At 45.8% G+C, this 27,170-nt stretch overlaps 1 protein-coding gene and 1 long non-coding RNA gene across 4 annotated transcripts; one reads left to right on the forward strand and one right to left on the reverse strand.

Annotated features, from left to right (window-relative positions):
• The first annotated feature begins 1,054 nt into the window (after positions 1 to 1,054).
• LOC121047050 lies at positions 1,055 to 3,377 on the forward strand. The gene is made up of 2 exons (XR_005798414.2): positions 1,055 to 1,369; positions 2,266 to 3,377. It is a non-coding gene; the product is annotated as an uncharacterized LOC121047050 (long non-coding RNA).
• Positions 3,378 to 6,470: 3,093 nt separating this feature from the next.
• LOC115310508 lies at positions 6,471 to 9,502 on the reverse strand. 3 transcript variants are annotated; one of them, XR_006076700.1, is made up of 2 exons: positions 8,450 to 8,494; positions 6,471 to 7,031 (listed from the first exon to the last, which is right to left on the reverse strand). XR_006076700.1 is itself a non-coding variant. In XM_040213119.2 (2 exons), exons 1-2 carry the CDS (start codon positions 9,471 to 9,473, stop codon positions 6,843 to 6,845), a joined length of 441 nt encoding a protein of 146 aa, XP_040069053.1. In that variant the 5' UTR covers positions 9,474 to 9,502; the 3' UTR covers positions 6,471 to 6,842. The 3 variants fall into 3 exon arrangements, 1 of the variants encoding a protein (XP_040069053.1); XM_040213119.2 differs by lacking the exon at positions 8,450 to 8,494 and adding an exon at positions 9,222 to 9,502; XR_006076699.1 differs by lacking the exons at positions 6,471 to 7,031; positions 8,450 to 8,494 and adding exons at positions 8,560 to 8,592; positions 9,222 to 9,502.
• Between the last annotated feature and the right edge of the window lie 17,668 nt (positions 9,503 to 27,170).

Genomic DNA, 27,170 nt, shown 5'->3' on the forward strand with positions numbered 1-27,170 from the left:
ACAATCTACGATGTAGAGACAGTAATCGGGAGTCAACCGACGTACGGCCGCGATTTACTTTGCGGCGACTAAAATCAAACATAACAAAAAAAAAAAATTGTTTTTGAAAATTAAAAAACGCGTTTTTTTTTGTTTTTTTTTTTTACCTTGTTCTTTGAGCGCAGCCGGTAGCAGAGCAGTTGGGCGGCGTCACGAAAATCTGACAGACTCGCTAGCTTTTCTCAACTTCGTACGGCGCCAGTCGGCACCACAGATGAATGGTCGGCACTCTTACCGCTCATTCACACTGGAAGCGGATCCGCGTTCGCAACCGCTTCGCGAACGCGGATCCGCTCCCAGTGTGAATGAGCGGTTAGTCTACCAGGGAAGAAAAAAGTACGAGCTCAGAGCCCAGCGTCGATCGCGACTTTCGTAAAGCGAAGCTCCGGTAACACTTCGGCGACTCGTGAGCGTTAAACAACGACTCTTTGAACGAGCCCACGAATCCAACACGTCGAACGGTTTGCGCCGGTAAGCACGCTGGGAGCCAGGGGGCTGGAGGTTGAATATCCGAAAGAGACGAGGCGCTGGTTTCTACGTCTACTTCGCACATGAGATAACAAGCCGAGTGATAGCTAGCCGAGTGTAAACACTGACTGAAGTTACATCAGAGTACACGCAGTCGAAATGACGTCTGCAACAGAGCACAGCCAGACGCTTTCAGCAGGGGACGCATGCGTTCAAGTAAGCTGCGATTTCAAAACATCATGATCCCTTCTGTCCTTCAGTGTTCACTTTGATCTGTGTATACCAAAGCACTCAATGCTGCAAGTAATAAAGTCGTCTATACGTACCTTTCGAAGCGATTGAAAGTGCGTTGGTTTCACTTGGAATCCACAAGCAAAGTGCGCGACGAACTTGACGAGCCGTTATCCGTCGGTCCCGCCATCGCCGCTGTCTCGCTGTCTCGCCGGGTTGGCGCGGTCGCAGTCGCTGCGCAATACGCCTCGCAAGTGGGCTCATTTTCGTCTTCTGCGCATGAGAAAGGAGGCGCGAAGGCGGGAGAGGAGGTTGATGACGATTCCGGCTAAGCTCCGCCCTCGCACATGTCGGGGAGGCCGGGGGGTAAACAAACATCGGCGTCAGCCATGGCGGCCGTGCGGTAGCGGCGACCGCGAGTCTTTTATTTATTGTAGCCCGGTTAAAATTTGCCGAGTTCAGAAGATCGAGCAGCTTTGTGCACCTTACGATTCCTCCGTCGTCTGCTAGAAGCATTTCGAAGATTCCAAGATGAAGACGACGAAGAGGATCAAGAGAAGGCGCTTGCCTAGCCTCGCGATTGAAACGCCGGTTGCGCCGGTCACTACGAGACCGCCGCCCGATTGTACCGGTAAGTTGCCTTTTATCTTGTTCTTCCTTTACGAACACAACAGATTTTGCCTTCTAGCGGGTCTTTATAAGTCTTGTGTGGCGGAGTCGATAGGCGCCATTCATCAAAAAACAGCCGAGAATGTAGCGTTTTCGCGATCCTCCGAACCCCATCTTCGCAGGTGATATTTAGAAATATATACTCGTCATTTCGACTCGAAACTGCACGGAGGCCGTATAAACTATGTTCCGTTTCATTTTAAAGGCGATCGAAGTTAAATCTACATGGACGAGTCCCGAGCTTTGATCATAGCTGCCATGCATGTGCGATCTTGCAGTGCGTTCTCGCGTTTGTAATTTTCGCTTCGTTCGCACTTAGATGAGACGCAGTACAGTCATACATCGTATTTGGTATAGTAGTTGCAGTCTACGGTTATAATCATGGCACTGTAGAAAAGCACAGAGCTCAAAACTTACCACAAAACCGCGATCGTTTTTTTTTTTGGTTTTTTTCTTTAAGGAATGAAATTGGAATGGCTGTTACGTGTAATACAGTCAACCAACTCGGACAGTACAAATTTGCCGTTTCACATTAGCCAGTATGAGTGAATTGCCAACGAAGTACCGATGCCGTCTTTCTGCAAAACGTGTTGCGCAGTGTATCTTCGAACCACATCGACGCTGTCAGTGTCTGACGTGTTTTGTGTGTCACTTGTCTCCTTTTTCGTTCCCATACCAAGATGAAAATTCGGATATCGTGCACTATCCAAGCCTAGCTAATGAGCGCCCCATGGAATTGACACGGGAGTAAACAATGGCTAACATGTGCATATTTTTGTTTTGTTCGCTCAGCAGACTGGGTCAAGCAAAAGCCAGTGTGTAAGTGACAAACTTTCTAACATCATTTGTCATTTCTAGGTCCCAGATGGGCTGTTGACATCCAGAAACACTCCAACAGATGGTGGTCATACAGCGATTGTGAAGAATGTGAAGACAGTCCCATTTGGATCCACATTCCTAGACCACTCATTGATAATCTTTCCTTGTCGCATCAATGCCCAAGTATGCCAGGCACTGAGTGACTACTCGCATGTGTTAGTGATGGTGGCATGCGAGGCTTCAGTATTGTCGCTGCAGATAGGGCTCACCCTCACACCAAAGCTGTTGGTGGTGTACCTTTCCATGGAATTGTTTGGTTGATCCCAATTTCCTAGAAACGCCAATATTCAGTTTGGTGTGCCTTGCGGCTGAAGTAGATTCGTCAGCGAGGTCTAGTCTCTTTCCTGGGGGTAATACCATGTCAGCTGCTTTGCATGAGCCACTTGGAAACTGTTTGGAATGCTCTAGAGCACTTGTAATTGACCTTACCTGTTGTGTCCATGCTAATGCTGAAATGTAAAGTTCACTGAACCAAGTTTTACTAATGAACCAAAACAATCAGTGGAAAGGATGAATGGCTTTATTTGCTTTCTCGAAGTATACACTGTTTCATACATAATACATGATGCTGGCAACGCTACTTTCATTAGCAGACAGCTTAGTCTACACTCTGTTTCACGATAGCTTGGTGAACTGTGGAGGCTACGGCTCCTGCGACCCAGTAAGAATGTCGGAGCGAGGCACATGGCAGCATGTCACAGGAGCGTTCGTGTCACCGCGCCAAATGCAAGGACCACCCACCAGAACCAGCTGTCGTCTGCTCAGAAACCAAACAACTTCGGATGGACGTCCACTTCAGCAACATTACCGTCCGCTAGAGTAGCGAGCTCTTCAGTAACATTTTTATGAGGCAACCACATGCTCAATTTGCCCATGAATCTGTGGCGGGTGCTAATGCTAGGGCGATGGTTTGAGCGGAAGTGGTCGATTCACGGCTACGATTGATTGAACATCGATCACAAGCCATGTTTTTCTCAAAAGTGCTGATCTATATTAAGTGTTGCTAATAAGTAACATATGTCTTAGTCTTTCTTCAGTGTCGTGTAGTGTTGCGGTCCGAAGAATCCGACGGCAACACTACTAAAAGAAGAAGAAAAAAAAAAAAGCCTAGAACTATGTTTTGTCGCAGATGGCGCTTTCGCTGTGGCGATAACGAGGACCCGACCGTGGTATGTTGTCATGTGCCTGGCTCCGATGCTCTTATTGGGTCGCAATGTTTGCCAAGTGACCGTGAAACGAAGTATAATGTCTCACCTGTCCACACTATAAAACAAATGAGATGCCAGGTGTAGCCACTCTCGCAGCTGTAGCCCTTACATTATTGCTTGCTATGCTGTTTGGAAGAATACATACAAAAATCAGTTTACAAAGCCAAATCTAATTTTTTGCACTCATGCATGTTATGAAAATAAAAGCATCACGCCTGAACACCAACATCTGTCTCTAAATTATTCCTTGTTGAAATGAAAAATAAATATACTGTGAATATGAACCGATACAATCTCAAACAGGTTTAATAATGGATTCAATAAACAATTACTTCAATCTGCAAGCTTGAAATCAAGTATGCGTGTGCAATAAATACCCTGGTCTTTCGACTATCCCCGTTGACACTTGTTCTCGAAGGATAGGGACTTCGTCGATTTCACGGCAGTTCAAGCATTGGTCAGGTAACATGCTCGTGTTTATAGTTTCGGCTGTGCTATAGGAATAACAAAAGTGAGTTGTGTATTGCTGAGTCAAAGCAGAACTCTCAAGTCTAAACGGCTTCTTAAAAATGCACTAAAGCTGGTTTTGACTAGGGATGCCGCGAACTTTTTTCGAATCGAAGTTTCGATGATCGAATCAAGCGGTTCGAAAGGTTCGAAACATTTCGATTTTTCGAATTGTCTATATCGTAAAATTCGACGGAGGTCGAATTTTCGAACTTGTTAAGCTAAGAAGTTCGACGCTTTTCGAACCGTCGAACTTATTACGCTAAAAAATTCGATATTTTTCGAACTTTCGAATTTATTGCGCTGCAAGGTTCGATGCTTGACGAACTTTCGAACTTGACTGACCAAAAAATTCGATGAATTTCGAACTTTCGAATTTATTTATCAAGAGAATTCGAAAAGTTTCGAACTTTCGAATTCTGAAAAGTCAGAAGTTCGACGAGCTTCGAACTTTTAGGGTAAAAGTTCGACGTTCGTCGAACTTCGAAAGACCGGCGGACGGTTTCATTTGATTTCAAGTAGTGGGGTACATTCGTAATTTTTTTTTCTCAAACTTTTACACGCGGTGTTGCGTTCCTTACGAAAGACAATGTCGTTTATTTCAATGTTCTGCCATGCTTAGGTTTAAAGAAATAAATCCCCGAAGGGACGAGGAAGGACGACGGGTTTTCGACGATTATCGTTTGTGCCAGATTTGAAGCACGCTGCAGCCGGAGCTATTTATGGTAGATATGTTATACTTTTTTTAAGAATGATCTATGTATAGCCTAGGTAAGTGCCGTCTTAAGATGTGATTATTGTTATTCAACCTGAGTTTCGAAGAAATGTCCAAACATCTATCTGCATGCAATTATGTCCTAAACTTGATATTTATTTTCGTCTAAGTTGTTTGAGGTATCGCATTTAAATTAACACCACAGACAGTACATATCGTTGCCATCTGCAGAATACAACATAATATATTTATTGTTTTTTCACGTTAAGGAATAAATTAACTCACGGGAGAAGATTTCTAATGGTGTTCAAGTTCAGCACGTCATTAAAAGAAAACTTTTTTTTTGTACACATTATACTAAAAAAAACTTGTTTCGAAGTTCTGAACCTCTGAATATGCAAGAATAAAACACTTCCGACGAATTCTTGATAGTTTTTTTTTCTCCTGCTTTTTATTCCCGCATTTATTCTTTTTTTTCTTTTTTGTAACTATCGGCACAGGTGTTTAGGTCGAAAAGACAGCTTTGAACTTCCGAACCACTAAGCATGTGACGAGCAGTGCCTTCTGACAACGAGTTTCTAACAATGACCATCTACGCAACCTTTTATGCAGTGAAGAGCGACAGTAGTTATGCATATGCATAAATAATTTCAGATTAAAATAAGCTCGACCACGCCCTCTTTCCCCGTATTATTTTCTTTAACAGTCCGAAATACCTGCAAGGGGGAGAAGAAGGCTGAAGCCCCCCCCCCCCCCCACTCCGCTACCCTCTTTCCCCCCGTTTTTCCTCTTCCGACGCCACTTGTATGGTAGAACGCTCCTCGACCTCGAGTTGTGTCGGCTTTTTTGCTTTTTGCGAGGCGATTCCTCCGTCCCAGAAAATAAACCTCCAGGACAATTACAAACTTCACCGGATCGGATTACTACCAGCGTGCAAGGGGTGGCGAGCTAGTTTGCCAGGTCGCTTTAAGGTTTTTCTGAGCCTCAACCTCCTGCTCGCCCCTGGCCGTTTCGAACTGGATGAGTCTCGTAAAACAGTGTGTTCGTGTAATCACTACTGCCTGATGCAGGTTAAAGACCCCCCCCCCCTCCCCCCGGGGCTGGCGGTCACAATTCTGCACTGGCAAATATTCTAGCACGTCCGGGACACTCGTTGTCTCATTTAATTGCCTGACCAACTTCGCAGAATCTAGATATCACACCCTAACTTTTCTAAACTTGATTTTGTGAAAACAAGTGAGTCGTGAAAACATTATTTTAAACTGAAACTGTAGAAAAACTTGAAAATCGGACCTCGAACTTTGAAAACTTGGATTAGAAAGAAATTCAAAATCATCGTTTTTTTTTTTTTAATTTAGCGTTAAAAGAAAATCGAAACCTTCGAACTTTTCGAACTTTATGCAGAAAGAAATTCGAAATCTTCGAATTGTTCGACCTTCATGTCTATAAAAATTCGAAGCGTTCGAAGTTTTCGAATCTTTTTTACAAAGAATTTCGAAATCTTCGAATTTATCGAACCTGAAGTAAAAAAAATAATCGAAATATTCGAATTCGAAATTTTAGAAACCGTGAAAGCTTCGAAATTTTCGAATTCGAAACTCCGCTGTGGTCAAAAGTTGCAAATTTTTCGAAATCGAACCTCGGTCGGTACGAAAATATCGAAATTTTTCGAAATCGAACCTCAGTTCGCTTCGCAAATATCGAAACCTTTCGAAATCGAACCTAGGGTGGTTCGCGACATCCCTAGTTTTGACTTCATAATTACATGACTCGAACATAAACTACTCCCTTCACCAAGTCTAAGAATTCACAAATAATCTGTGAACATGTATTCTGCTTTTATCTTCATTCACTTATGAAACTGATTGCGTATATAAAAGATCCAATCAGTCTTCCACACCTTCCCATTGCGAAAAGGAAGAGGGAGATTCGTTGGCTTTTTTTTTTCTCGCCAAAAAGCAGAAAAAGAAAAGGAACAGGTTTCAATGTGCACATTACGTTGAAGTGGGACAGTTACGGAAACAAATTTTGCATCTTCAAAGCTCATCAAGTAGGCAGATTACTTTCCAGTCATAAGAGAATAAAGTCAGAAACAACTTCAGCTCGCCTTCAGTCAGATTTTCCCTTTAGATCCAGGGACGTTTCACCTTCATAAGGTCACCAGTACCAATTGGCATCCATTTAGGACTCTGTAATGGTACATGTACAAGCTTGACCTCAAGGTCGCAGTGCCCTTCTTTCATGTGCTTGCAGTGCGACCCCCTCGTGCACTTGGTCCCAGATGGTGAAGCTGGTGCTGGACAGGATGTCGTCCCCTGTAAAAGAGTCGTCCCAGTAGTCAAACGGTCCGGTTACACCCTTGAGCAGCGTATTTGTCCTCCCATGCCATTACCAACTTAAAATCAGTAAAAGCCTATTTTGAAGCAACAGAATGCATAAATAAACATGTCTATTCCATTCCCTTCGTACCGAACACCTGCCAGCATCCAAGGGATGCAAATCAAAATAAATAACATAGCATTATTTGCTCTTTTGAGACTCCTTGAACTTAAACCAACTCAAACACTACCACAATTTTAAAGCTGGAAACTTCGAGGACACCTCTCCATATACTGAGATTACATGCTTGTCTCACTCCTGGCTTGTCCTCATCCTGGCTTGTCCTCAGCAGGGTTGGCCAGCGTGTTCTCATACTCCTGGGGTTTTAGTCTTGGAAATTAAAGCTTTGGTTTTTGTCATTGCTTGGTTGCTGGTAAATACTGGAGGAAGCTCGTACTGTTACTTTGAAAGATCAAGTTTACAAATTGAGCACTAACCCATATTGATGGCCGGATACAGAAGCTAGATTTGTCATGTCAAGGAGGTTGTCATAGAACAGTGGGCCCGGGACTGAAATTAGCGGCGGAGCGGGCGACCGAGGCGCATTTGGGAGTATCGAAGAAGACAAGGTGTGTGAGTTTTGCGCGAAAGCAGGACGATCGGCCAGAGATGTGAGAATGTGGCGTCGAAAGAACTTCAACCGGGCTGACTTCATGACTGTTATCTGAGCCACATTAACCAGAGGAGGAGAGAGAGTAACAAGTGAACGATACTCTACGGCCTATGAGGTAATTGACCAGGTTATTTCACCCAAGCACCACAGTAGTCATATCAACGACCAAAAAAAAACAGCGTCCAAACATCAGCACAGCAATACCAGCAGCGTGCCAAGGAATCGGGTTGTGTGTATGTTTATATAGTCTCAAACTCGATCTGCCTTAACGGGCGATGACTCTCCCAGCTGTAGATGACCGCTAGCCTGGGGCCCTTAACGTGCATCACGTAGTAGTGATACACGACCGCACGCCGGTACAATGCTCATCCAGATCGAAACGGGCAAATGTGGGGCTTGAACACACGATCCTGGGTTCTGCAGCACGAGCTTTCACTCCACATTCTCCGAGCTGGTGCGTGGAAGCCCCCTCGGCCACCAATCCCCCGGTGCCAGGGAATAACATATAATAAATGACAACGGTACAGTGGTCTGCAACAGGTAGCTTTTCAGTGCCTTGAGCAACCAGGTTGAGATAACGTGACACTTTCCTGCCATATGTGGCTTGCAAAATAGAGATGTATAAGTCATAAAGCAAGTAATACAAAGTTTTTTTACTAAAGATATCAGCATTTGTATTTGGCTTCCACAAGTTCTGAAAGCTACCTCTGAGTGCATTGAGCGGTTTCTTTATAATCTTACCTCCATGGAGAACTTCCCAGCTGGTAACGGGCCGTGAAACGCAGATCCCCTGGAAGCCTCACAGGCGCCGAGGGCATTACACAGGGCCTGCAACATGTCCTCCGAGCATAGGGTCCTTTCAGTAGCCCGGCAGCCGGTGGATTCTGTTGGAATGATGGGGTAGGGGAAACACAAGCACTTGCAGATTAACGGACCTAAGAAATCTAGTAGGCAGGTACGAAAACATGCTACTCGCCCCCGCAGCGTTTGCCTCATTGGCGCTTTATGGTGAAACAAATCAGCGGTGAGCGACTGATGGAACACGCGTCAGAAGAACAGTGCGTCTTCAGTTGAACACCTTAGGACGGCGCTTTATCGCGTGCGTGAAGCGTTGGCTTAGCCAGGTTTTTTTGGGGCCGGGGGGGATCTGGGGTGCGAGGTACTGAACCCCCCTCCCTCGCTGCGCCACTGGCATGAAGTGACATCGGATGACACTTAGACACGGCGCTATCACTGCTAAAATACGCTACCATCGAACACTGAGTCGTGACTGCGAAGTTTATGATCCACATACAGATATCCTACCACACTATCTGTTTGGACAAGTGGCATACAATCTGTCGCTGGGGGAAAGACTAAAAACAGACGACTGCGCACTCGGCTCGGTCGTACCACACCTATCGCCTAATCCGCTGCTTTTCCGTAACATTCCGTTTTACTTTGCTATACTCCTTTCACGTGCAACTGAACTGTTTGTGAATGATGCGAAGTGTACAGAGACGACGTAACTCACCCCAGCGAGCGCCATGGCGCGGTTCTCCGGGTGCCAGCGCTGCGGGAGATCGGCCTTCGAAAGCTCGGCAGCCCGTTCAGCTCGCCGAAGAGGGCTGTAGCTACTCTTCGATGCTTCACGGAGACACCGAGACACTTGCTGGCGAAAAGGGGTCTCCGCCAAAAAGTAGAAAGGCTCACTCGCGTCGCACATCACCGTGCTGACGTTGGGGGGGCTCACATCAACATCCGACCGCCGGAGACCGGGACGCATATTGGTGCTTCGTATGCTCCCAGGGTAAATTCTTTCACGTCAAACGAAGTAACGTACATTGCGAGGTATTTCCGGTCTCTTTTTTCCGTATGCCGCGTCCTCGTTCAAGCAGTAGCAGTGGATTTCCGAGAGCCACAGAAAAGGCCTTTCGCAATGGCTGCGGAGAAAAGACGACACCGCTTTGTTTACCCCCGAGCTCCCGCCAGCTCCCGCCCGGAGCCATCCTCCAATCAAAGCGCGGCGAGGTGACGTCACGCCACCGGCCTGCGCGAAGGAGCAGACGGCTTTGGTTAGGCTTGGCTGGATCGGCGGATTCGGCCACTCGGCGTCTCGCCTCGCTCGCCTCCCTTCGGAATTCGAACTGCCTCCGAAGCTCGAGCTGGCTCGAGCGCTCGAGCAGCTCGGGCGTTCGCGCGCGCGGGTTGACGATGGAAACTTTTCTCATAAAACGAGTCTGTAACGTATCGTTTGATGGCGCAAATGCACGTATTTTTCCCGTCGTTTTTTTACAGTGAGTGAATCTTGCGAAACAGGCGACGAAGAGTGGTGGGTGAAATGTGCTCGTGTGTGGTTGTGGATTTTGTGTACGACGTAGGATTACCCAGAAAGGTGGGTCAATATCGATAAATGTGCGGGTAAGAAGCACGTGACCTGTCAAGCCCATTAATCCTCATTATTTTATCGTGCGAACTGACATTGTCACGTATCGCGTTCGATTTGGGTTTCAACATCGGTAACCTAACTTTTGTTGCATTAAAACTGCAATAAACATTTGTTTGAAAACGATCACTCCAAATGAGCACGTCGTTATTGGGCTTTCTCATTGAAAGGTAGGTCGCGGGTGTCCCAGCTAGTTATTCTGAATGGTTTGGTGGTTGTCTAGCATTTCAAGCGCTCGAGGCTCTGTGTACTGTGTGCCGTACGTACACTTGCGCTTTCGATCAATGTGAATATGTTTGCAACGCGGAACGTTTGTGTTCTGTGTGTATCCACCTCCAATATCGTTCTCTCTCGTATTGCCGTATGCTAACTCCTGCTGTTCTACGATATCATTCACGCGATGTCGTATATGTGGGCGTACCGATATCCACATCTTGCTTCACGGGCGATCAATACTGTGTTACGTATCCTCTTAGTCCGCGGTATATGCCGACGTAATTCATGTTGGTAACTTGGAATTCGTTCTGAGATTTATCCACGCGATATTGTATTCTCCTTTGGGCCCGTGATCGACGACCGATATTTATATATCGTGTGGCCGCACAGTATGTCCATGTCGGTCACCAATATGCACGCGGTGTCGTATTCTATTCCAATAACCGTAAGTTCTGTCGGGATATTGTGCTTCGATATCGTGTTGTATACCAATAACCGCAAGTTATATCGGGATATTGTGCTCCAATATCCTGTTGTATACCAATAACCACATACTATATCGGGATATTGTGCTCCGATATGAATTCCCATCGTGCGTATTGGGTTAATCGGATAACAATAAGTTTTTATTGGTTTCCATCAACTTCATTGGAATACAATATTTCCAATAAGCCGAGTTCATATTGGCCTTTTTCAATAGGGTGGCCCAGCTGACGCAAGAAGTCCTTCGTCTCAGCCACACCAGCCATCGTCGCACCACGGCGTACCACCCGCAGACCAACGGGCTGACTGAGAGACTCAACAAAACCATCGCCGACATGATCTCCATGTACGTCGACGTGGAGCACAAGACATGGGACGAGGTGTTGCCGTACGTCACATTTGCCTACAACACGGCCGTACAAGAGACCACCGGAGTGACACCCTTTCAACTGGTGCATGGGCGCAAAGTAACGACCATGCTGGACGCAATGCTGCCCCATGAGCCAGCTGACAGTGAGAGCGACGACGCCCAGGTGGTTGCTCAACGGGCCGAAGAAGTCCGCCAGCTCGCCCGACTCCTGATTCAAGACCAGCAACGCGTCGACGCGGGCCGCTACAACCTTCGTCGCAGGGACGTTCACTTCCAGCCCGGAGACAGGGTGTGGGTTTGGACGCCCATCCGTCGCCGCGGCCTCAGTGAGAAGCTGCTGAAACGGTACTTTGGACCATACAAGGTACTTCGTCGCCTCGGCGAGCTGAACTACGAGGTGATGCCTGACGGAACACGAACATCGTCACGCCGCCCACCACGACCTGAGGTCGTCCACGTCGTGCGCCTGAAGCCGTACTACACTCGATAGGACTGTGGGCCTTATGTGCTCCAAAAGACTCTTTAGTTTATCGTTCTTTTTTATTTTGTTTTGTTTTACAATGCATCGGGGCGATGCACTTTTAAAGGGGGGAGTAATGCCGCGCGCAGGGCTGAGAAAGCAACGCTCGGTCACGGACCTCCAGAAAGTTCCCGTTTATTCATGTGGCGCACGGAACTTCTATTATTTATATCCATGTATCTTCTGCTTTTGTTTTCTAGAAAGTGCGTGTTCATTCTCGCCCCGATCACGCGACGCTCGAGCCGCTTTCGCCGAATCTTCGAGATAGCGACGCACTCTAGATAAGAGGCCGCCCGCGACCTTGTCGAGTCAGTGTCGCCCCAGCGTTCGACTCTGCTGCCACGCCGACTTCGACGCCCGCGACGCTCTATTATTATCTTTTGTACTCTTTTATTTTTGGCACAAGTTCGCCACATTAAACGTTTATTTCTTCCTGTTTATTTATTATTTTTTTAGTCACCACCCGTGACAATATTTCCAGTTCATCATTTTTATCCAAAAGCATTCGAGAGAGCCAAACCCTATAATGTACGGAGGGAACTCACGGAATGACGCGACTGGCAGTTTGAAACATTCGGCAGTATAAGAGTAATAATGACATGTCACTTATTTAATGCTCATTGTCGCAGATCAAACTGCTTTTTTCGTCTACACTCATTTTTGGTAGATTCATTGAGCGAACTCCCACCTGAGACTGCAGCGCTGGGTTTTGCGACGTAATTTGAATGAATATAGATGCGGCAGGTTTCTTTGAGCGTGCGCCTAACACATATTCTTTATATTGAATCTGCTAAATGTATTCATGACCATATACATAATTGTATCCACATTTTACCTAATTTTTATTTTGACATTTGAGTTTTCGACAGTACTTTTTTCAAACATCTGTGCTTGTTCAGCCGTGCTCAAGCTCATACATCTTGTCTTTCGCTATTACATCAATATATAAAACTGTTGATGCGAGTGAGAATTCAGGGTACCAAATCTCTCGTGCGAGCTAAGTAAGAACCAATAAAAAGCTCTACAAAGAAATTTTTCTAAAGGGGGCTGTATGCCATGCTAAAAAAATGTAAATTCTTGTTAGGTATGCAAGGATGAGAATGCTGTACCGTTTCTGATGTGTCACAAAAAAAAACTGCCATACAGTGTTCTTTATGGAAGTTCAAACTGTTGAATTCGAAGGCTAGAAGTTATATTCAGGAATGTTCCTCACTACAAATGTATTTAGAGGTCTGAGCCACCGACTCATACATGACCATGTGGCAAACATTCATTTTCATGTGCATTACAGTTCACAAGGCCTAGTCTGCAATGAGTTATTGCATTCGAGCTGAAACTGGGAGGGGTTCCCTGGGAATGAATAAAGAGAAAACATTTCTTAAAATCAAAACATTTGAGAAGGAACAAAAGGAAGGATCTAAGAACGGCATCTTAGATTCTCTTTTCTTTGTCTTATCTCTAATTTTCACTTTATTTTACCTGAGGCATTTAGCTTTTTGAGCGCAGCTCTTAGGCACCTGTTTCCGCATTTCGCGGCGTCACTGTCGGCGCAACCGCCCCAATAAACTTGTCAGGAAATCGAATTAACGTTGACGTCATGTGACGTTAATATTTCCGCTAAATCTGGCTGAGAAACTGAATTTTTTTATGAATGACGTGACACGGTCATGCGACGTCATTTTCCCCGCTACTTTTAGCGGGAAAACTGCATTGGTGTTGAGGTCACGTGACATCAATTTCCGCGCTAAATTTTGTGGGAAACTTAACCCGCTAAATTTAGTGGGGAAATTTTCCCGCAAAATTAAAGGGAAATTTTCCGCTAAATGGGAGGGAGCAGAAGAGGAGGAGGGGAGGGGGAGGAGGGGCATACCCTCCCATCCTCCTTTTCAAGATCTGTGCTCTAATTTCACATTACAGAGAATTGTAAACGTCTCATTCTTCATTATGTTTATTCAACTTTTATATTGCAGGTGCGCTCGCAGCACAATTCTGGGTTGTGCTGATCCTCTATGCACAATCCCAAGTAGCACAACACGCCTGGTTGGGGATGGGGCGGTATTGGCCTGCCGGGATACCGATACCGGCTAGTACCGGAAACGCCCCAAGGGGCGACATCGGCCGGGCCCAATGCCGGAATCCGGCCGGAACCGGGAACTTATTGGGAAACCGGGATGACGGGAATACGGGATGTTCCCAGCGAGCTCCCGACACAGATCCCCGGCATAGAACCGGTGGTACGGTAGGAAACCATCAGTGTGCCAGCGTGTTTCCGGGTCAGAGCCAGTCCAATTGCGGATTAGTCCCAGCGTAAAAACAGATCAGTGCCAGCGTAATTGCGGGTCAGTGCTTGCGAAATTGCGGATCAGCACCAGCGTATGCGTCATTCAGTCTACCCAGCATAGAACCAGCAGAATGCTAGCTGTGTCAGGCTTTAAAGCCCAGGAATGACATCCTACTGCATTTTTCAAGATCTAACTTCTCAGTAGATCAAATTCCCTTAAACGTGGAAATGCTAAATTTCTCAGTCCGAACTATTTTATTGGTTTTCATACCTTTTATAGGTGCTGACCGTTTTTAACATGTTCTTCGGACTTGAACTGAAAAAAGCCAGTTTAGTATTTGTGCAATTTTAAGAAACAACTCTGTGTGAATGATTGACTTTCTCCATGTATGCAGTATACTCATGGAAATTATTGTATACTCGTTGAGACGACATGTCCCCTTCATCAGTCGCCCAGATGCACATTGTGGGTAGTACAAGAAGGGAACATACACAATTTTTTTTACCGTGACGTTCTTTATTGTGACTCGTGCATCCATAGCAGCTAGCTCCTCAGCCAGAGTGTCCCTCATCGTCAAAGGCGGTTGGAACCACCAGTGGAGTGTCCGTCTTTTTAACTCTACTGCCCTTGCCTGCCTCCCTGCCCGTCAGCCACTTCTGCACCGCGTCCACACTGCACGAGTGCGACTTTGTATGGCACCTGTAAAGAGAATTGTCAGATCACAGATTAGTTGAGGGATAGGGGAAGCCAATATCTTGCATATTAGCTACACACAAGGTGCTGTTCACACACTGCAGTTTGTGAGCGTTTCCTTTGCGTAGATATGGGTCCCTCACCTAGCCTGCAATTCAAAGCTGACAGAAAGAGAGCACCACAGAGGTGAAGATTGTGAGTTTGGCTACCACGCTAAGGTGCAGATTCTATGGAGGCATATGGCTATTTCATGCAGCATCCTATTAATCTGAAATGGGGGGTGAGACGGGGCGGGAGGCGAGAAGGGGTGGCGCGCAGAGATGAGTGGCTAAAAAAGAGCAAAACTTTCCCAACTGACACTCTACAGACCAAGGCCTCTAAATGGTCTTCATTAGATTTTCAACCTGGAAACTAACAGGATAACAAGACAAGACCAACAAAAACCTTTTTTCACAGTTCCTTCAAAACGCTGCTTTTCGGTATGAAGGTTCTAAGAATGCTAACACAAGAGATATTCATAATAGAGAATGCAAATCAAATTTAAAAAAAAAAACAAGAAAAAACAAAACAAAACAAAAAAACGACAGGAATTGACGATTTAAATTTTGCATGTTGCAAGACTTAACGGGAAACTGAAGCTGTTCTGTGTCTGAGGAAGAACACCAGAATCGCCTTGATATGGCATCCAGGATCACAAATATCGAGATCATTTTTTCAATCTGGTGCACGGAGGCTGCAGAAATTAATTTCTAAAGTACAGCTGAAGCCCCCCCCCCCCCTTTCCTGGGGCGTGACGTCATCTGGGAGTTTCGGAATTTCTGCTCTCGCTCATCTTCAGCTCCTGTCAAACCTATGCTCATGAACTCTTGAATTTTTAAAAAGGTCAGAAATAGACGTCACGCCTGGCGTCAGTGTGGGAAAAATACAACTGGCAAGCTTGCAATTGCACGCGCCGCCCACACGAGCGACATGTGCTTGGCGCCCCGAAGATCCTAGCTAGTACAACGTCACGACTGCTCTGAGGTTTTTCGTGTTTTCTCGCGTCTAGTTACACCTTCGGGGAAAACGGAAGCGATATTCAGGTTCACAGGACAAAAATATGCCAGAAGTCACCTATAACTCGTTTCTTTGTCAAGAAGTGTTTCAGTTTCCCTTTAATTGTCAACATAATTCAAAGATTGTGCTTGTCTATTCAGCTCCAATAGAGATACCATCAATTTAATAGCTAGTAATGAATATGCATTACCGATGACCACCTTACACATCATGGCGTCCTTGAACCTTGACTTTCCTTGGTAGCCCAGGAGGGAGAACTGCTCCTGGACTTGCTCTGAGAACAGGCGTCCCACTATCTCTCGCACCACCTTCTGCAGGTTCCTGCTATCTCCTAGAGACACGAGCTGCTCCTCCTAGAAAGACAAAATGTGTTCTCAATATGTCAATAAAGTTATTGACATGCAGATACAGTGGTATGAACATGTCTCAAGTAAGAGAATGTGAATGCCCGGGTAAATGCACCAAGCCACACTATACACGCATCAAAATGTTACAATATTTACTGAAGAGAGAATAAAAAATATTTGAATATATGAAAACTCTACCTGTCTTAGCCGAAACCAGAAAGATTAAAATATTTCCCTTCATACTCCGCTAAATCTCATTAGTCAGTCACATTCGTTGCATCGTCCAAATTGTGCAAACGTTTTGATGGATTATCTTTGCTCATCAGTATCCACTCAGTAATTTTAATAATGTATGTGGTTCTCAAAACTGTGCATTCAAGACCCCGCGCATCTTGAATTTGTTAAAGCTTAGTCTAGCTGCCGGCTAGTCACCCTGCAAATTTATCACCCATTTTACGACTTTACGAAGACTGGAATTGAAAAAGGCATAAAAAGGCAGGAATTGACCAAAACCGTCATCATAGTTGCAAAAAATGGCAACAGCAGCACAGTATGAGTAGTTACCTTTCCATATTTTTGTTTAGTGCTGACTCAGTGGTGGCCCTGTAGGCCAATGAACCAACTTACTCAGCTCAAGCCCGTCTCGTGTAATAATCGCTTGTGCGACTACCGTATGCTATGCCTGGAGACACAGGTACGCATGCACTCACACCCCCTGAATAAAGTGGCGGATGAAATGACAGTTACTCTTTCACCTTGAAAAATTTTATTTCCTCTCATAGGGTGACCTTCGGTTAGGACTGGTTGACATCTCATTTTGGAAATGCACTGCTAATGTAAAGTAAAGATGGAATTAATTAAGATTTATCTGGCAACCCCTTACAAATTTGTTTGGGCATACGGATATGGTGGGAACGCTCGAAAGCGATTTTAGACCAGGCTAAAAGTTATTTTCAAGCATGTACCTTTACTTCAGTAGCAGATGCCGAAAGCACAAATAAATTTATCGCCCTAAATATTTATATCTCTTGACTATAGCCTCAAGTGAGGGCAGGAACAAAACCAAAAGAAGCCCAATATATACTACAGCATCTCGATCCTTCTGTCAAGCAAGCGTTAAACACAAAAAGCACGCAGGCAGGTTTGTGCGTGCTCCGCACACATACTCACGGCAAGAGTTGTTGGAGGTGCGGAATTTAACTTCTAAGGTTAAAGCGGGCAGAAGTGTCGTAGCAGATCAGCATGATTTATGATTATTTGCAGGCCGACATATTGTAAGCACCCAAAGGGAAATGTGTTGGGTGATTTCACTTCCCTTGTTGGGAAATGTTTTACTTAAAATATTTTAAGAAGCGGCAGTTGAAAAAGACTTAAAATGCCGTTCAATGAGGATGCACATGAAGGCCTCTTGTCTACACGACCTTCGGGTGGAAAAAACTGTTAAAAAATGTAATTATGCACAAATATTTAATTTTTGGTGGCCACCGTCCAGCATTTCTCCCTTCAGTAGCCTCTATGAAACGCAGTTTAACAATTGCAGAAACTTTACGCAGGCTACTAAAGCTGACTTGCAAAACGTGCAACTGGCGTTGCGTCACCTTGACACAATTTTATCGCAGGGTGCAGTTTAAGGGTGCCCCTTAGAGTAAATAGCCTTCCATTCTGCATTGGCTGTGCATGCACTCTGCTGTTATAAATAACAGAAGGCCCGTAATGAAGGTAGGGCAACTTACTCATTTTTAATTTGCCACCGACTGTGCTTAAAACAGTTTGGGTGGGCATCCATTTGAAATATTACGGTAAAAGGCTTCAGTCCACATTCCAACCCCATTTGCATAAATCTTCAGATAACCCAAGTTAAACCAGAAGGAAGAATTGCAGCCTTATACTCGTCAATATTGTGAAAAAGAGGACACATAAATACCGGCAGTGTCCTGTTGGTGAAGTTCTTCAGCTGCGCTTCTGCAGCACTAAATTGTTCCATGTTGCGGAGGGGTATCAGGAACAGCTCGGGTGGTTCAGGCCTGGCCAGTTCCTGGGGTGTCGCCTGTTCCCCGGGCCTCGCCTGCTCTCCCTGGTACTTGAAAGACACCACGTGCCTGAGCACCTGCCCAACAGACTTGCAGTTCCCTGTTCTGCTGCTGTAGGCGCCCATTCTGGATGTGCAGGTCGATGACGGCCTAAGCAGCTGAGCGTCGAAGGCTGCAAGATAACCAAGGCATAAGAAAGCATTATCCATTTTGCTGATCAACATTATGCACTGATGATGGGAAGAAACTTTTTCAGAAACTTGGGTTTCGGGAAGTTTCAGAAGAACGCTTGAACCTTCAGGTGTTTCAGATGGTTTGGGTAGCTTTGGAACGGTTGCCAGACACAGCGAGTGTTTCAAACTTTTGTAAAAATTTAAGAGATGTTATAATTTGTATGCAATATTCATAAATTTAATGAAAAAAATGTGTTAATCAAATAAACTTTCTGAAAAGGAGACACGGCCCCAATTTTCAGAAGTTCATAGTTGTGGCTTATATGGTCAAAATGAAAGCTCCCACAAATATTTATGATGTTTTTTGACAATCGAAGGAAATAAAAATACCGATTCATCGGCGACGCACGCGAGACGCACTGCACTTAGCTGCGATAAGCACCAGTTTAAAAATCTGATATATAGGTCCGTGCCTATTAGGCCTAGCTTGGTGTCTGTACGTTTGTTGGAACTGCCATTTCCTGGACTTTCAGGACGGCCTTTTTTTTTAACTATCAACCGTCTAAAAATGGAAGAGAATCCCGTTAAGAACACTTGCCCTGGGATAGAAAACGAAATTGGCTGCAAGCGGCTGCTTTGTGGTCACATGATACCTCGCGCCTAGGCATATGACGCTTTAGAATGAATTGCCACTTCCAAGTGAAGCACAGGTCGTCCATTGCGCCTCTTGTTAAATAGCAGAAGTTCCCAATGCAACTTTGTTTTCTATCGTTTCACTCGCAGCATACAATGTGTAACAGATGATCCACCTTTCTTCGGTTCTGATAGCAGACGACGCAACGGCGCCTTGTTTCCCGCAGCAAATGACACTCTAGGGCAGCCAAACCCTCCCTCTTTACTCACGTTAGCAGGCGACGTGTCTGTTAAAGAAAGGTCAGCTCCTTCAGTACAAGCCTGCCGAGATCTCAACCTCACAAAACACCAAAATCGGGCCATTGGTACAGCATTTCAAGGTACAAACACAAGCTGCACAGCACGGCGCCGAAGCAAACTTGCTGCACCTAAAAGCAAGCCTCTAAGCTGTCCGTCAAACCTCTCCAAAGTAGGACAGCACCATGACCGTTCTTGGCAGCATGCAATGCTTTCCCACAGCATTACGAGAAAGTTTTGTGACCAGTAGCGTATTGAAGGACTCGGTCACTACTGTAAATGTGCATGTGTCACTACGAAGATTATGGAGCTAACTAAATTGAGCAACTGCATGCAAGCTAATCTGGTCAAGCATGCTAACAGAGGGCAGATCGCAAACGTGTGCTGGCACATTATCAGGACTTTAGATGAAAAGGAACAGTACAAAATAATACTTACTGGATTTCTGCAACCTTGATGCTCTGAACGAAGGCCAGTCAGGGTCTGGTGCTTGGCCCGCTCGCACACGAGACAAGATGTCCGCCCCAGACATTTTGCTTGGCCTCACCCGTTGTTTCATACTCACGTCGAGCCACAACAGAGGGACAAGCGCCACCGTTATTTCGTCATTCTCTTCGATGAACAGTACCCCTCCTCACTAGAATAAAAGGCGTGGTCAGACATGATGTTCATTCAAGTTACTTCACACTGTCACGTCTTCGCAACCTTTAGCATATATTATAATCACTCCATGGCTATATCCCGATGCACGACCACAATGAAACGCGACGGCGTCGCATTGCGGTGAACGCCAAGTAATAAAAGTAGCGGTAAAAGAGAAACAAACGGTGCTCATTTCGCGTAAAGGTCTGTTTACACTATGCTTTGTAGCTTTTTACTTGCAACGGTTTCGTGATACCGAGGTTTTGTGCAAGTAGCTTATTTACATCCAGTTTTTCAAGCAATGGCAGTGGCGTTTCGACTATACTCCGTTCATTTTTAAGCTGAGACTAGAAGCTCCGCCTTCAATGCAAGATTTCTGCCCTTGCTAACACAAGTGCGATCGCGCAGGCACGCGCAACCAAAGCACTGCAGAAGCCAGCGAGCTCGCGCTGAAGGCGGAGATTCTAGTGTCAGCTTAGGGGCGAATGGAGTATACATTCCTTGCATATGACGACACGCTAGGTAAGGACGGGGCCCTGTGCCATGCTGGAGGTGGACTTCACAACGCGCGGATGTGCTTACCAAGGCGTAGGATGCCGCTAACTGCCTGGACATACCGTAAAATACCGTGCATCCGCCCATTCCACATTAAACGCCCATTACCAAATTTGTGAGATCTGAGGAAATACGCACAGTACATTTATATGTAAAATTGACGACCGGACAAGCACCAACCCTCCATTTTTTTGCGATTATTTCCAAAGTTTGAGTGCGCGCTTGCCCGGTATTTAACGGTACACCATATTTTCATAGAAGGAACCAAGTTTTGTTTGCTGTGAACTCGGAAAAATGAGCCGAGCTTACGATGATGACGTTTAGCCAGTACGTGTGGAATTTTTCAGCATTGGTGCGATTGCGCTACGAGCAGAAAGTTTCGATATACCGCTAAGTTATAATGCAAAAAAATGTTGTATTGCGTGCCGCAAAATTTGACGAGCGGCTCTAGGAGTCGCCTGTAGAAACATTGTTACGACTTTGCGAAGTATAGCAAACAGTGCAAGGTTACCGTCATTATCTAAACACTGATGCAAGGATAAATAAAACAACGGACAAGCGTCTCGCTAACGGCACAAACCGATGCCCTGCCAGTGGCGTCTCGGCGAGCTAGCATGCCTCCAACAACACGGCGCGGTGCCAGCCACCAGTGCTGGAACCCCCCCCCCCCCCTCCCCTTCCCCACCACACTCACTCACGGATTAAGCGCGACGATAAGATGACGAGCTAGCGGGACGGTGAGACGACGCTCCTGACGCCCGACTCCTTTTATTTCTATCTTCTCCCCCACTTTTCTCCCCTCACCCTACCCCAAGTCAGTGACAAATGCGCCTTGCGCGCGTACACGATTGACTCTATTTCCCCCCCCCCCCCCTCCCCGTAATTTCACTTGAACGCTTACAACAACACACGGAGGCCGCCGCCGAACGATCGCCGTCTCGCCGTGCTAGCGGCGCGACACACGTCCATACTCGGCCGGGAGCCCCGAAGGTGCGCTCGAAGCGTGGAAACAGCACGATGCAACGAAAGGCAAAGGGGATCTACACCATGAACGGGCAGAAGCCGATGCAAAAACGTGCGCGAACGTGAACAGAAAAGTGCCGTCGCTCGCCACTACGAAATAATCCGCGGCCGCATCCCTTTCCTGCTGCTCGTACTTTCTCTTACTTGACGGATACTCCGTCTTGCGGGACATGCCGACGAAACGATCGTCGGGATACGGCGAAGGGCCGTCAACACCGTCGAGTCAACCACCAGCAAGCGTTGTTCAGCGGAAGTTGGTTCACTAGGCCTACATACGACGAAACCGACAGAACACGAACATCAAAATCAAAGCACAGGCGGTAACTTCGAGCGACTTCTGCCCCGCATAGATTTACATGCAGCGCTTTCACTCGCCACCACGGTCACATACAATTCTTCAACCCTGGAGCCACCGTACCTGAACCATGCCGCGAACCACGCCAACGTCCCGCTCGCCATTCGTCTTGGGTTGCCAAAGGCATGGTAGCGCTTTTTTGGACGAGGACAAAAGAAAGAAAGACAAGACAGACACGAGCGCTGTCTTGTCTTTCGTGTCACCAGCGCTCGTGTCTGTCTTGTCTTTCTTTCTTTTGTCCTCATCGAAAAAAAGCGCTACCATGCCTTTGGCAACCCAAGACCAATACCAACTAGCCCAACATACAGCTTTGATAAGTCGCCATTCGTGTTTGCTCACCTTGTCCGGCTTTGGATTGGATGCTGGATCGGCTTTCTAACAAAGTCTATCAACAGCTGGCTGGATGCTGGATGAGGTGTTTTCTAGTCTAAACACGAAGTCGCAAATATATAATTGTGCTACTGTGCTACTCTAAAAAAAGAAAAAAAAAAGATGGGGGCAGGAAGAAATACACAACGGTTCGACGAAGTGCCCTCTGGAAACTAGTTGCCCACTCAGTTTCGGTTTCGATTGAGCAGTTTCCTTTCATGCTATCACGCCGTGACCGAATGCGCCGCTTGAGTTTTCGATTATCTGACTTTTCACGAATGTACAATACATTCAAAAGTACAATACATTCATTCATCGGGTTTATATAACTGTAAGGAAAAATAAATTATGTCTTAACGTCGGGGTCACCGTTAATCAAATAGTAACAATCAACATTTTTGTCAAAGCATGAAGTTCCGATCAGAACTTCATGCTTTCAGCAAGATAGCAATGGGAACCGAAACTGTTAAAAAGCGAGGGCAGACGCTATGAAAGGGGTGGCAGCGCGTGCAACTGGGTGGATCGCTTACTAAGGCCGACCGCTCAACGACCGCTCAACGACCGCTTGCGCGGAGCGCTCGGCATCTGCCTGGGCAAAGGGCTGGATCGCGCATCTTCGCTTGGTCGCTGCAGCCGCAGCGCGAGAGTGAAGCCACCGATCGGCGATTTTGCATGTCGAAAAATCGCGTTTTTGGAGCGTTGCGGAGGCTGGTGGCAACATGCTGAAGACAGGTTTTCTACTCGGTCGTACTCATTCGTCGAAGAAGCTCTTTAAAAACCTGTGTAAGCCCTGAGACTTGCCGTTGAGAACATGTGGAAATTTTTACGGAAGCGCAGTGCCGAAGTAAAAATGCCCAACTCATGGAAAGCAAGTTTCGCCGCCACGATGCAACGCGCGGGTCACGAGTGACCCGCGCATTGCATCATTGGACTTTTTCTAAAATGCAACGTTTGAGACCCTTGTGACGTCACACGTGACGTCAATTGTGACGTTATTATAGGAAATGTCCCATAATGCAATGCGCGGGTCACGAATCAGACTGCACATTGCATTATAGGATGTTTCTCATAACTCAACGCGTGGTTACGCCGACGGCGACGTTGGCGTCGCCGACCCGCGCGTTGCATCATGAGACGCTTCCCATAATGCAATGCGCGGGTCACAAATGAGACGGTACGTTGCATTATGGGACGTTTTCCATAACGCAACGGGCGGTTACGCCGACGGCGATGTTGGCGTCGCCGTCGCCGACCGCGCGTTGCATCATGGGACGCTTCCCCTAATGCAACGCGCGGGACCCTCCTGACGTCACACACGCCGTCATTATGGGACGTTTCCCATAATGCAACGCGCGGTTACGCCGACGGCGACTGCGACGGCGATGCCGCTCAAGCCGGAGACGGGCGTCTAAGAGCTGCTCTCTAAAAAATTAATAGATGTAAACCAAATTAACTTTTCATTCCACAGCCATGTTTGATACCGTCTTTTTTAACAAAACTGAAATAAGCCTTTGTTAACTGATTTAAGGATGACGCGGCGTTAATACTAGGCCAAAGATAATATTAGGTGTCATCTTTTAGCATATTGAAGACATATGTCCAACATAATGGCTATTTGTAACCATCATATAGTTTCTATATCAGCGAAAAAGCCATGTCGGTTACATATCAAAACTTGCATGGCTCGAATGGCCTGTGAAAGCAGGGAGAAAATGTTGTCGGTCAGTCACCGAAAACTCCGTGGCTGAACTGGCCGGTGATTACAGAAAGAAAACGATATCGGCCAATCACCGGAAACTCCATGGCTAGACTGGCCGCTGACTACTGCAAGACAACGATGTCGGCCAGTCACCGGAAACTCCATGGCTAGACTGGCCGGTGACTACAGCAAGAAAACGATGTCGGCCAGTCACCGGAAACTCCATGGCTAGACTGGCCAGCGACTACAGCAAGAAGACGATATCGGCCAGTCACCGGAATCTCCACGGCTAGACTGGCCGGTGACTACAGCAAGAAAACGATGTCGGCCGGTATCGGGAACTTTCCGGCTGGCGCTGGCCAGTTTAGACAACGAGTCCCCGATATCGGCCGGGATCGGTTTCTTACCGGCGTCCCTGGCCGGGATCCGCCGTACAGCTCCCGGTACTGGCCGACGTAATCCCAGTATCGGCCGACATGGTGTGCTACCTGGGATGTAGGAACTCGTGAGTGGCAAGAGTGGGAATTCGGTCTGACAGCTCAAGGGACATCATTGTTCAGTATTGAAGTTATAATTATCTTTTTAACAAAGTTAAACTTTGCTGCATGCGATTCTTCTAAAAATAAATACCTGCAACCAAATTTACCAGGTCAGTATACATTTCGCCTCTGCTTTTAGTGTTCCTGGAGGGCCTCGGATAAGGACTTACTGGTGTGCAAACATCATGCTTGTTTGAAACCACTCACTGGTGTAGAGACTCGCTGACATCCAGCATTCCAATGAAAGGCTGGATTGTTACAAGTCCTTCTTGAACGATACAAGCGGGGAAGGAACCATACATCGTATCGTATCGGGGGAGATTCTGCAGGGTGTTTTTTTGTATGTTTTTCAGATTTGTTTTAAAAAGCCGTAAAAGCTACATTTACGCGGTCTGTGCACGTGAGTTATATGGCCAGGGCGCATAGTATAAAAGGCTAATTTGTAATGATCAGTCGGCTTATTACAGAGAAATGCCAGACTTCTTTCAGAAAACTAGATGGGGGTTCATTCTAGCGTAGTTTTATCCTGCGACTCTGAATCAGTCTTGGGTAAGTTACTTTTAAAAAGTAATTCGTTACAGTTACAGTTACTTTCAGAAAAAAAGTAGCGAAGTTACCGTTACAGTTACCGCAACAAAAGAGTAACTCGTTACAGTTACAGTTACTTTTAAAAAGTAACGACGTTACTTTTCAGTTACTTTTCTATAACACAAAAAATGAGAAACTAGAAAACGCCCCTCACAACGTTTTATTGCATAAAACTAAAAAGTACGCTTTTTACTTCATATTGTAACTTAGCAGCAGTTGCTTCTCGAATTTAGTGTTTGAAAGTTTCCATGCCAGAGTAGTGGCGCAAATCAAAATACGAAACATGCGCAGTACGGAGTAGTGGCGCTAATCAAAATACGAGACATGCGCAGTGCCCTCCACTTGTATTGTTGTTTCATGGTTGATTCACCCGATTAAAGAGCGTTTGCACAGAGAAAAGAAAAACCAAAACATAGATAGTGCTTCAAGACACTAAGATGTAAGTGTTCCGTCACAAAGTACATGCGCAGGCTTAAAGATAACTAGATATTTTTTTTTCATAAAATCTGCACGTGGCTATATTCGGGTCGTGACTCGCGAGAAAGAACGTAGTCACAACTTTGTGCAAGGCTAACTTGACACTCGAAATGTCGGAATAGACGATTTGGAAAGTGCAAGGAATGGCTAAATTGCATCTCCGTTCATTGATATATTATCCATAAAACACCGGAAAGTAACGACAAAAGTAACGTCGTTAGTTTAATCGTTACCTCAGAAAAAAGTAATAGAACTACAGTTACAAGTTACATTTTTAAAAAGTAACCCGTTACAGTTACAAGTTACCAAATAAGTAACGAAGTTACAGTAATGCGTTACTAGTAACGCGTTACTACTCAAGACTGCTCTGAATATCCCGTTCGTTTTCCACAAAGATATAACTAAACTTGAGAATTCACAAAAAAAACATCCTACCAATAGTGACATTGTAAGAAGACCTTTCGGCCGCCAAGCGTGTGTCGCTTAAGGGCCGCGCGTCCAGTCGCAAGTTTTCTAGGTATATCCTCCCGCACTGGCACCAGTCGTGACACATTTTTCTGCCCTTTTAAAAAATAGCATGTGCGTGCATAGCTTTGATACGCGTTGAAGATGCGTGAACAAAGATTTCTAAAGCTTCTTTTGTGATGTCGCTTTCCAGGGAAGTGCCTCCAGCAGTACTTTACGAATGATTTTATGCAGCCTCGATTAACCCAATTGAGAAATAATTTTGATATTTGATATCCTGGAAGTTAAAAGGAATATTTTAATGTGTTTCCTCAAATGGAAAACCGCTTCAGCTTCCCTTTAAGCATAATATGTTTCTTAAAATTTTAATTTGCGAAAATAAATCCATGGTTTCAATCACAAACTTGCTAAGTATCGTCAAAACACACAAAATCAACTTTCTTTGTGAAGATATAAGACAAGAGCAGCATTTTACGGTGCTCTAAAATAAAAATAGTCAATTTGGACGCGTTTCCAGACTTCGGTTTCTTACCAGAGCGCATCTTTGCACCTGCGATCCTGCTGCCCGGTGGCCGCACTGCAAAGCCACCCCCTCGCAGGATGGAGGGAAGCAAGGCGCACGTGTGTTGCACAACTAAACTCTTGAGGAACAGGACCGTGGGCGCAGAGATGCCCTCCGATAAGAAACCGAAACCTAGAAACGGATCCAAATCAAGCGTTTTTACAGAACGGGTAAGATGCTACCCCTGCATTATACCCTTCTAAAAATAGTTGATTTTCTGGTTTTGAATTACTCGGTAAGTTGTTAATTGAAATCATATGATCATTTTCACTAATTAAAAAGTTGATTAACAAATTGTATTTAATTATCCGACTGATCGTTACGATTAGGTCCCTATACCACGTACGCCTGGCCGTACAAATCGCCTGTACAAACCGTAATAATTTAGCTTTCACGACCTTTATAAATATATATGTAAAGCTTAAAACTAAATCGCTCTGTACAACAGTGAAAAGGCGATACCACCATGCTGGAGCCATATGGCGTTACCATGCTGGTATAAAATGTCCCATATTACGTTATGCATGTATGGTTCGTCCCCCTCCATGGTTCCGCCATAATCCACTCCGCTGATGTAGGATGTCCCATAATACGACACGCTTGTATGGTTCCGCCCACCTGTATCGTTCCGCTGTAATCCACTATACTGGAGCCGCCTTTTCG

Source organism: Ixodes scapularis, unplaced genomic scaffold (genome assembly GCF_016920785.2).
Source record: "Ixodes scapularis isolate PalLabHiFi unplaced genomic scaffold, ASM1692078v2 PGA_scaffold8__174_contigs__length_109621045, whole genome shotgun sequence".
NCBI lineage: Eukaryota > Metazoa > Arthropoda > Arachnida > Ixodida > Ixodidae > Ixodes > Ixodes scapularis.